At 39.9% G+C, this 10,524-nt stretch overlaps 2 protein-coding genes across 2 annotated transcripts in view; one reads left to right on the top strand and one right to left on the bottom strand.

The window, feature by feature from the left end:
• The window catches only part of LOC139145153 (mitochondrial sodium/calcium exchanger protein-like), an 11,417-nt gene extending 2,810 nt beyond the window's left edge, over positions 1 to 8,607 (top strand). The window contains exons 5-15 of the mRNA XM_070716133.1: positions 489 to 659; positions 1,869 to 1,973; positions 2,334 to 2,525; positions 3,579 to 3,727; positions 4,282 to 4,414; positions 5,248 to 5,369; positions 6,263 to 6,340; positions 6,538 to 6,613; positions 6,872 to 6,952; positions 7,651 to 7,715; positions 8,173 to 8,607. Of these exons, the coding sequence (XP_070572234.1) occupies positions 489 to 659; positions 1,869 to 1,973; positions 2,334 to 2,525; positions 3,579 to 3,727; positions 4,282 to 4,414; positions 5,248 to 5,369; positions 6,263 to 6,340; positions 6,538 to 6,613; positions 6,872 to 6,952; positions 7,651 to 7,715; positions 8,173 to 8,358 (1,358 nt within the window). The 3' untranslated portion in view covers positions 8,359 to 8,607. The remainder of the gene's footprint in view (positions 1 to 488; positions 660 to 1,868; positions 1,974 to 2,333; positions 2,526 to 3,578; positions 3,728 to 4,281; positions 4,415 to 5,247; positions 5,370 to 6,262; positions 6,341 to 6,537; positions 6,614 to 6,871; positions 6,953 to 7,650; positions 7,716 to 8,172) is intronic.
• A 512-nt stretch (positions 8,608 to 9,119) lies between these two features.
• Positions 9,120 to 10,235, bottom strand: LOC139146067 (melatonin receptor type 1B-B-like). Its single transcript, XM_070717514.1, has one exon. It carries the CDS (start codon positions 10,233 to 10,235, stop codon positions 9,120 to 9,122), a length of 1,116 nt encoding a protein of 371 aa, XP_070573615.1.
• Positions 10,236 to 10,524: the final 289 nt, after the last annotated feature.

Here is a 10,524-nt window from a genome sequence, read left to right as displayed (position 1 = left end):
ACATACCAACAATTTCATTAAAACACAGAATGACAGTTAAAATATAAATGTATGTAAAATATAATATATAAAATATAATATATATATATATATTACACACACACACACACACACACACACACACACACACACACACACACATATATATATATATATATATATATATATATATATATATTACAGTATTATATTATTACATATTACAGTTGTCGCGTGGGGGGGTCACCCTGTTTTCAAAATTTGGAATAGGGGGGTCACCCTGTTTTCAAAATTTGGAATAGGGGGGGGTCAGCCACTTTTTGACGTCAGCAAAAAATAATCCACCGGCCCCCCCCCCCAGGCCGAAGAAACTGACCAGTCCCTAATTTTAGCTGAGATGACTGACTTCTTGGCTGGGAAAGTGCCTCAGTGCTGCTCTGGAATTTGATACAAAAATACTCTGTAGATCATTTTTACTAATCAGAAAAGTATTCTCGATTTACCATTAGGAAGCGGAATCTTCATCACAACCGTAGTGGTCTTTGCAATTGTCATGGTGAACCCTTTCAGCATTGACACGCAAGTGGAGTTTCTGCGTGACGTCATAGTGTACTTGGGGGCTTGCTTCTGGACTTTCTACGTGGTCTATGACGGTGGAATCAGTTTCGAAGAAGCGTTAGGTAAGATCACCCCCAACGGCGTCATCTTCTGTAGGACCCCCTAGCTTTACGATTATCAGTCAGTTATTTCCGATGTCCCTTTACCTATTGCGGGATTCTTTTCTGTCGTCTGTTAATTTGATACTAAAAACGGTTTCTTTCTTTCGTTTTACTAGAGTGGCAAAAGGTAGTCATTGTGAAGAAATGTTCTCGTTGTGATAATAGTCATACATATGATCACAGAATAGTAAGCAAACAGCAAAATATTATCTACTATACTTAATAATATATCATTTGCGAGATATATCATTCTTTCTTGTAGTGGACAATATTTTTCAGTTGAGAGGGTCGCACCTGCGAACGCGAAGTGAATTTCTACTGGTGCAGTTTTAAATCAAGAAAATAGAAACTGTCTTGACCATACCCTGCAATGAAATTTTTGTCTTGCATTTCAATTTTTGTTGTATTGGAACGCATGAACTTGACTCATGAACTAATTCAATATGGCTTAAACATTATGTTCTAGCTGGATATGTTTCGGACTGTGTATAAAGCGAGATGGTAAACACCCGATTTTCAGTACGTTACAAACCCACACAACTTTCAAAGTTGGTTGTGTATTTCTGACGAAAGAGACCTTTTAAAGACACAAAGTCGCTCTTTTTGACCTTTTTATGATATTAAGAAAATGTGGACACAACGACGACTGTACAAAACTACAAAACTGTCAAAAAATTACCCCTCTGCTGAATGCAAATAGATGATTTTGTTTGTGACCTCTTGACAAATTAGAGTTTTCCTATTCCGATTAGTTTTCCTATGACGTATAAACATTGCTACAGTGTAAGGGAAAGTTTCTAGACTTATATTATCTGTATGAAAGGCACTACCACTTAAGATTTCATTACAAAAGATTGCATGAGATCCAAACTTTATGTAAAAGTGTCTGTTCAGCCATTGTGAGAATGGCCAACGAAACTTTTTTTTTTCTGGAGACGCTAGACCGTTAAATGTTTCACTTAATGTTTAATTTTGCCTGCCTGCAGGTATAGCTTAGAGGCTGTGCACAGTTGACCAGCATATGTCAAGAAGTCAAACAACACAAACTTCTTTTCACATCAAACAAAATCATCAAACAAAATTCATGACTTTGTCCTTGAATCCCCCGAAATATCAAGAATCACGTGACATATCATGATCATGCAACTCGAGTTTCGATTTTTATTGCAGGTTTCATAGGTTTGTACGTCGGTTACGTCATCTTAGTCATCATTACTCCAAAGATTTTACAGTGCTGCTGCAGGCAACAACCTGAAACTGAAACTGAGGCTGAAGGTAAGCTGGTTGTCGTCTGGTGATTAGTTTTCCCGCCTACTTTACTTGCCTCACTCCCATGCTGAACACTGGCTCTCAATTCTGGTTTTGCCAAGTGCTCGCCCATTCTTTTTACAAACCTTGTCTGTTGAAGATGTGTAATACATTAAGCCAGCTCCTTCTTTTGTTAATAAGTTACAGTCTAGCCCTTCTAAACAATGATGTGTCACGTTGACGACTTGCATCCGTCCGTATCGATAATTGTCTTCCATCTTTTGATATCACTAAAAATAGCGGTAGCTCGAAAAACAGCGGCCTCTACCGGGAACAAGACTTCGTATAAAGACTGTTCTTCTAACTTTAACCGTAATCTTTTTTCAGACTTGGCTTCCGCCTCAGAAGAAGCGCCACCACCAGATGACGCAAGCGAAAACGATATCCTCAGACCTCAACAGCAGGACGATCAGAGGCCTTCCTATGGCAGCGTCGAAATTCAGAAAAGTAGCGAGTCGGTCAACCAAAATATTTCTGATATCAACGACCAGGGTTCGGAAGGAGAAAGCGATGAGGATGGTAAGGTCATTTCCTAATGATAAGTAAACCGAATATAAGATCCTCAAAAAATGATTACTGTAATTATTTATAATATGTTCATCGTCAACGTTCTGTAAACGAGAAATTTTCTTATTCGTCTCCTTAAATTACGTTACAAGATAAACTATTCAGCCTTGACCATATATATATATATATATATATATATATATATATATATATATATATATATATAATGGTCAAGAAAATTGTTGTAGGAAGTTAAAGTGCTCGATGTGGAAAGCGAGCACATATATATATATATATATATATATATATATATATATATATATATATATATATATATATAGAGAGAGAGAGAGAGAGAGAGAGAGAGAGAGAGAGAGAGAGAATATATATATATATATATATATACACGCTCTTCTTTCCCGCAATGAGCACTGTAATTTCTCACAATATATATATATATATATATATATATATATATATATATGTGTGTGTGTGTGTGTGTGTGTGTGTGTGTGTATGTATATTTATAAAATGTCCTTGACATATATGCAATGATGTTGTTGTCGATAAATCAACTCTTTAGCGTGGAGTTAAATCCAGTTGCCGACGATGATATGGACATTAAACACATGCAGACTGTAGGGACAAGTTGAACGATATGCATTTTAAATGGATTTTGTGTTCAAGATAAGAAACTATTTTCTGTCGGAGTGAAAATACGGGGAAATATTATATCAAACTTGACGAAGCTTTCACGAATGCCGATAAAGTCTATTTATTGAGGTATTAAATAGGTAAATTGTCATATTGTCAAATTATGAACAAATATACAATTGTTATATCTTTAAAACTATCAAAGAGTGCAAAGTCTCAATCTTTTGACATAATTGGTTTATGTTTCATTCCGATGAGAACTGGTTTACTTTATGCTGCCCATCGAAATATTTCAGTCGTTAGTCGTTAGTAATCAATATCTACTTTCATTGATCAATGTGCACGTAGATTCTTTCACCTACATTTAAAAGCAGATTTCAAATTTGACACGTTTTGCCGCCAACATTTCAGACGAATACGGTATCGTGATGCAACCTGGGAGTTATCCGCGAAGAAACAGCCCCGGGCAGTGCAAGGCCTTCTGGTTGGCCGTTTCACCGATCGATTTTGTCGCATGGAAGACCATGAAATGGTATTCAAGGATATATGCCATTTTATTGGTTAGTATTTTCTCATACGAGTAAACAAACAAACAAATAAACACAAAAACAAACAACAAACAAACAAACTGCCAAAAAGTGAATGGTCAGTCGTAAAAACGGAGAGATAAACTGAGCAGATCTATCGTGAATACTGCACTGCAACTTTCCTGCAGGAAAAGGCGTTTCATTCAGAGATATTTTAGTAGAGGACACTGAAGGGGCGCCAGCAAGGGACCGACTCCTATTACATGGCCATCCTGTATTCGGTAGTTTCTCGATACATGCATCATAATTTTTAAAAAATTAAGATTTAGCAAACCAGACTTTTCCTGTTGTGCTAGACGCCATTTTCAGTGGGGTCATGCAAAATATTTGTATTAGAGTGTTATTGGTTGTTGACATCAAACATCGATTCCGTACACCCTCTACTTGTCGCGATACTTTCAGTTTCTCATCATCTCGATTAATTTCAAAATGATTACAAGATGCGACTGGAAAGACATTCACAGTCTTACGGCCATCAGGAAAACCCCAAACCAAATAATCACTCACTTTTCTTTCTTTTTGCGCAGGCGCCGACTAAACTCATCGTAACTCTGACAACGCCGCTGGTAAAATACAACGTAGAAAATAATAACTGGAACCGAATTCTAAACAGTCTACACTGGTTTACGGCTCCGATATTCTGCATTTTTGCTTTCAATGGTAAGGACATCTTTTCCAAAATCCAGTTCGAGTATTAAGTCGTCCAGGTCCTCCATCTCAAGTAACTTGTATAGGATAAAGCCCAAGTACGAGGGCTCTTCTGGTATATAAAGTCCAACCCAACGATAAAATGTCGAGGCCGCAGGCCGAGACATTTTATCGTAGGGTTGGACTTTATATACCAGAAGAGCCCGAGTACGAGGGTTTTATCCGACTTAAAAACTATCGCCCCTAACTGATATATTTTCGTTTTCAATGTGTTTACGTCAACCGTCCCCTTTGTCAATGTAACATGTTTAGGATATGAATTAAAACTTTTATTTGTGAAATAGCCTTCCACTGTAATGGAACATCCTATAAATACCCTAGGGCACATTATATAAATGCCCTTGGGCACAGCAGATTTTGTGTTGCAGCTGGTTTCCGCTGTGTTACCAAATTTCAATATTAAAACGTACCAGATGTCTACAGAATATGACATGTTCACTTTTGATTGGACAGTACTTTACTACGGCGCTGTCATTCGTTTCTGCAATTTGGTGACCAAGGCTTTATGAGTAAATAAAACACCCTGAATTGAGCACTCTGATTGGTCAATCAACAGTAGATAGTTTTTAACATAGAATATAGCACGTTTTTAGGGTACGCTGTATGTTGCAATACGTTGCCGTGTAGCTCCGCAATAGAGCAAAATATTTGGATAAATACAGGATGGCTTACGTTATGGTAAAACTATCCGAAACCGACTTTTGTGACACCCTCTCTTAATTAGACATTGCCTTGATTTGCCGGTTTTTTATTTTGTAATATGAGGATATCTGCTACATTTTCAGTTGCCTTCAAACCAGTCCATGACGATTTTCTCGCCTGGCAGTTGACCCTGTGCTTCAGCTCGGTGTTCTGCGTTCTGACATTCTGCACCTCACGACACTGGAGGGCGCCCATCTACCATCCCGTGAGTGTCACCCTATCTTCATCATACTGCCAATTTGTGTTGGCCGTCACACAATGATTTAGTCAAGGTTTCTTTCTGTGGACAAATTGACTCAGCAGGTCCTTGGATTAAGGTCAGGCTTTTTAATGACGTTGGAGAGAATGTTTTATACAATGAACGAAATTACGAAATGAGACGTGAACTCGTAGAAAAATTGTCCGCTGTATGATTTAAACGAGTATCTCACTGGAGTGAGCAAGCTCTTGGCGTCCGTACTCTTTGAAAACTTGGGCTCAGACGGGTCGTTCTGTGCATAAAGCTCCTGCTAAACTACAATTTTTGGTACTACACTGAACCATGTTTACAGAAATACGAGTGGTATATAGGGTGGCAGGGTTTGGCACACCACGCTCAAATCATGAATATTCCACCAACAACTTAGCAAATGTTGTATGGGGAAAAGTGGCAAATTAAATGCCTTTCTGTGTGAAAATTACACTCATCCATGTCGAAATGTTTTTATTTATGTTGACCTTTATGAATTAAAAGAACCTTCAGCATCAATTGTGGGGACCAAAACAGAGAGTCGTTTATTGCGTGTGAACTTCAGATTATAAATACTGAGTATACCTAAGGACCTGTCCAGTCCTCGAGAGAGTTTCCTCTTTAACCCGTTCACCCCCCCCCCCCGAATTCCATATAAATAGGTCAACATCCACCATTGATAACATCGGGTTTGGGTCAAAACATGGCGGCGAAAGGGTTAGCACAGTGGTTAAGAGACTGCACTGAGCTTTGGATCAAACCTTTCTGGGCAGATACTATTATTAGTAGTATGCTAGCATTTAAATTTGTTTAATGTCCATAACAAGAGACGTATTGAATAATTTGATGCTGTTCATTCTTTATTCCAGGCATTTGCATTCTTCGGCTTCATAGTCTGCGTCCTATGGATTTACTTAATCGCAAACGAACTGATCAACATACTGGAGGTAAGAAAGGACAAACCAGCGAAACGTTCTCTCCTCACACACTTTCAGTCACAGTCCCTCTATCCACAGGGACTGTGTTTCAGTAAATGCTTTATTGCAGAGTGATCAACGGTGTCCATTGGACATGCTTTTCATTTCAAACTCGCAAATAAAAATGGCGCTTTTGTGAGAGAGTAACGTCCCTTCGTTTGTTTCAGACTGTCGGTCTCATATTTGACATCAGTGACGAGATTCTCGGGCTTCTGCTGTTGGCCATCGGCAATAGCATACCAGGTGAGAAATCGGCACATATGCTGAACGTTTGTACAAAAATTCTTAGGGGAAGATTTAAGATCTTGCACACGAAAGAAAAAAGTATGCCAATTTTAATTTTACTAAAATACAATTGCAGTTTTAAATCTACGTATTATGGGACAAGCTGGCTGTCAGTTTCAGCATCGTAGGACAAAATCAGAACATGTTGTTTGAGGGACTGTTGGAGAGACTCGTGTGGCTCAGAATTTCTGACGCTGTTGCTTTCTTCCTTCACAGATCTGATTACGAATAGGACGAATGCGAAGTCTGGATATCCGGTCATGTCCATGTCCGCCTGCTTTGGTGGTCCGCTTCTGAGTATCCTTTTCAAAGTCACTAATAGAATCTCACACCCCCAAGGACCTGGGATCAGATTCCTCACACGAGTTGGGGATATTTTGTCTCACACTCGCCTGCGGCTCGTGTGAGACTAAATATCCCCAACGAGTGTGAGAAATCTGATCCCAGGTCCTTGGTGTGTGAGATTCTTTTTCTCACATGACCACAAAATGCGTTAAATTCACATTGGACACGTTCAACATTATCCAAAATCGTGACAACTCTGTCGTCTGCCACTGTACTCTGACCCGCTTATTTTGTAGTTCCGGTCCGTGTGTTACTCGTCGTGCCATTGGATAACATTTTGCGCGTGGAACGAAACAAACTGTTTACCATCCAATCAGAGCTCGTTTAATATTTACTGCAGAGTGTGGGACGATTTCTGAGAGTGTGGGATCGATTTTTCCCACACCGTCGATCCAACACGCCACACTAATTATGCGGTAATCCCATACCGAAGTGGTTGGGGAATATAAGCATAATGAAAAAAGAACACCGCATCACATTTGTGAATTTCAAAGGAGTGACAAACACCCTCTTTTATATATACTTGTGTTCTGTGCACTGCTCAGTTAGGGCCTATATGTAGGGCAGTGTGTTTCTCTGCATCTTGTCGGGGTAAAATTTCGTTTTTTATTCACTTCAATATAAATGTCTACCTTAACGCCTGTGTTCAGACATGCTACTCGGCTTCGGGTTTGCTTGTATCTATCGTTCATTGAAGGACGGCCGTGACGTCATGGTAAGGTCAATTTCAGTCATCTCATCGCTTGCGCTCAAACACGGCGACACTCAAAGCGTGGCATGTTTGAGTATTGTCTTGTCTCGCTTGTATTCATCGAACCTATGAAAATGATCCAAGAAACCTAAATAGATGTTCATAACAATAGTATGTTTGTAGACCGCTGTTTACCTTTCTCCCAAATGGACCAGTTGAAGAAAGAGATATTGCCAATTTGCCAACTTTTGAAAGCTGTTGATGGATACTTCTCACATTCAAATAAATCATTGGGATCTGATTATAACATACAAATAAAAACACCTTTCATATTGCGAAATGAAAATCAGGTAAAACATCGTAACTGTCGATTCAGCTTTCCAGTGACAATATGAACAACACTTTTTTGAAGTCCGGGGAAATATCAATTTTCGTGATTGAAAAACTAACTGATATAGCGGGAATTTTCCTTCATTCACAGCTCAAGCACAAACCGTTACAAACCCTATTATTTTCGACGATATCGGTGAGTCTTGTGTCATCGCTCTTCATCATGGTCTGTATGAGGTTTCGCGTCACCAAACCGTACGGGATCTACCTTCTCGTCATCTTTCTCTCCTACATCGTGCTCGCCGTACTCATAGAAACAGATGTCATCAAGACGTGAGACCCCCGGGCCGCGTGGTGGCATCAATCGGACAGAGGAGTCCCAGGTGACGACTCGGCCTTGCCACTTTGATTGAAACGAAAGCCTAATACAAAGATTTTGTCTCCTGTGACCTCTGGAACAAGCCATGAACAAATGAAAGGGTCGACATGTTCTCCCCTGAGCGATCAGGAAGGTCAACTTTGAAAAGAAAGACTAAAACACCCAACAGTAATATTCATTAAGCTTGTATTAAAGAGTCTAAACGTCTGTACATGCATGGACATGTATGTATATGTGTATTTGTATGTGTAATATGTTTGTGAATATATGTATGTATGTATGTATGTATGTATGTATGTATGTATGTATGTATGTATGTATGTATGTATGTATGTATGTATGTATGTATGTATGTATGTATGTATGTATGTATGTATGTATGTATGTATGTATGTATATGTATGTATGTATGTATGTATGTATGTATGTATGTATGTATGTATGTATGTATGTATGTATGTATGTATGTATGTATGTATGTATGTATGTATGTATGTATGTACGTACGTACGTATGTATATATGTATGTAGATAGGTAAGTGGGTAGGTAGGTATGTGCATACACCTAAGGGAATAGCTTTGGTCAACTATCGATTAAGGGTATCTCAGCGTTCTCACATTTACGCGGCCAGACCACAAGACCACTTCAGTGAGCCATCGTCCAGTCAACATGCCAATGCCCATGAGTGTACAACTCGGGTTTGGTGTATTTTGCAAAGTTAAACTGATGTTGAGACAGAAGCAGAAAGAGCGGCACCATTTGTTTCTACGTTCATTTGCGCTCCGAGAGAAGCGCTGATAGTTACGATATTAGTCGAGACATGGGTCAATTGGCCAGTGTTATCACATAGAGCGCCATCTCGACGAGCATCTACTCGGACTCTGCTTGTATTGGTACAGAAAGTTTTTCCGCTGAGGAATTCCTTGTATGCGTCTCGGAAATTGCTGTTGTTTGCCCCATACAGGATGGGATTGAGAACACCGGCAACGTGTAAACTCGGGTAAATCGTGAGGACAACATTAGGAGATGGAGTTAGGCCGAGTACCCACTTGACATTGATAAAGACCACAAACGGCAAATATCCCATGAGTATCAGCAAATACACAGCGACCAGAACTTTCAACATTCGCACTTCTTGCTGGCTGGGTCCTACGTGTGTGCCTGTGTTGTGGCCGCTGTGGGATTGAACACGGCGACGACTTTTGCGCACGGAGACGAATATGAGAGTATAACAAATGAGAGTGATTACGCTGGGGAGGTAGAAGCCGACGATACCGGTAACGGCAAACGTCAGTAACTGTTCTGAACTGTTCACCTGGCAACGAAGGATCGACGGGTAATACTCGGCATTCTTCGGAATGACAGCGCTGAACATGACAAGAGGGAACATCCATGCAAAGATTAGCATAACTGTGACACTTACTTTGTGGGTGACACTTTTGTACTTGTGTCTGTGTACTATGTAGATGTAGCGATTGATTGCAATAAAAGCTGTCAGATACAATGAAGTAGACGAGAAGTATGCGTGTAAAATAGCATGAACAACGCACAGGCCGTGTCCGAGATGCCACTCACGACGAAAGAACGAATCTATGGAGAATGATGATACCAGAAGCGCGGCAAGGATGTCGGTAAAGCTTAGGTTGACAAGGAATATGTTCGCTAACGTTCTGAGTTTCTTCTTTAAAATGACAGCAGCCACAAAGACAAAGTTGCCAAAGATTGCGATGACCGAGAAAATTACCTCAATTGTTCCCGCCAGCTGCGTTGCCCACACCGAAGGCAGCGAAATTTGAAAGTTTTCCGTCGTGCTTTCAGTTGTAGAGAAGTTCATGATTTAAAGATGTCTCGGATGCGTGAGCAGAGCTGTGCACTCTTTCGACTTCAAGAGCAACTGCAACTCTACGGCTGTATGCTATACTATATTATTCTTTCGGACTGTCTATTAAATATCACCGTCGGATATAGGGAGGTATGATTCCAATCTCAGCCTTCGACCTTCAGCTTGCAATTAAAGTTTTTAGCATTGAGTCCGTATCTTCGGGGGGGGGGGGGGGGGGGGAGAAGAGAATATAGACTTTTTAAAGGACGTAACCACTATATTTGCCGGGGAGACGATGAAT

Source organism: Ptychodera flava, chromosome 12 (assembly GCF_041260155.1).
Source record: "Ptychodera flava strain L36383 chromosome 12, AS_Pfla_20210202, whole genome shotgun sequence".
NCBI lineage: Eukaryota > Metazoa > Hemichordata > Enteropneusta > Ptychoderidae > Ptychodera > Ptychodera flava.
The sequence above is the reverse complement of the archived record's forward strand: the minus strand, read 5'-3'. Positions and strand labels throughout refer to the sequence as shown.

Excerpts from the sequence above, each read along its gene's own strand:
- LOC139146067 (XM_070717514.1), bottom strand. The coding sequence starts at position 10,235 with ATGAACTTCTCTACAACTGAAAGCACGACGGAAAACTTTCAAATTTCG.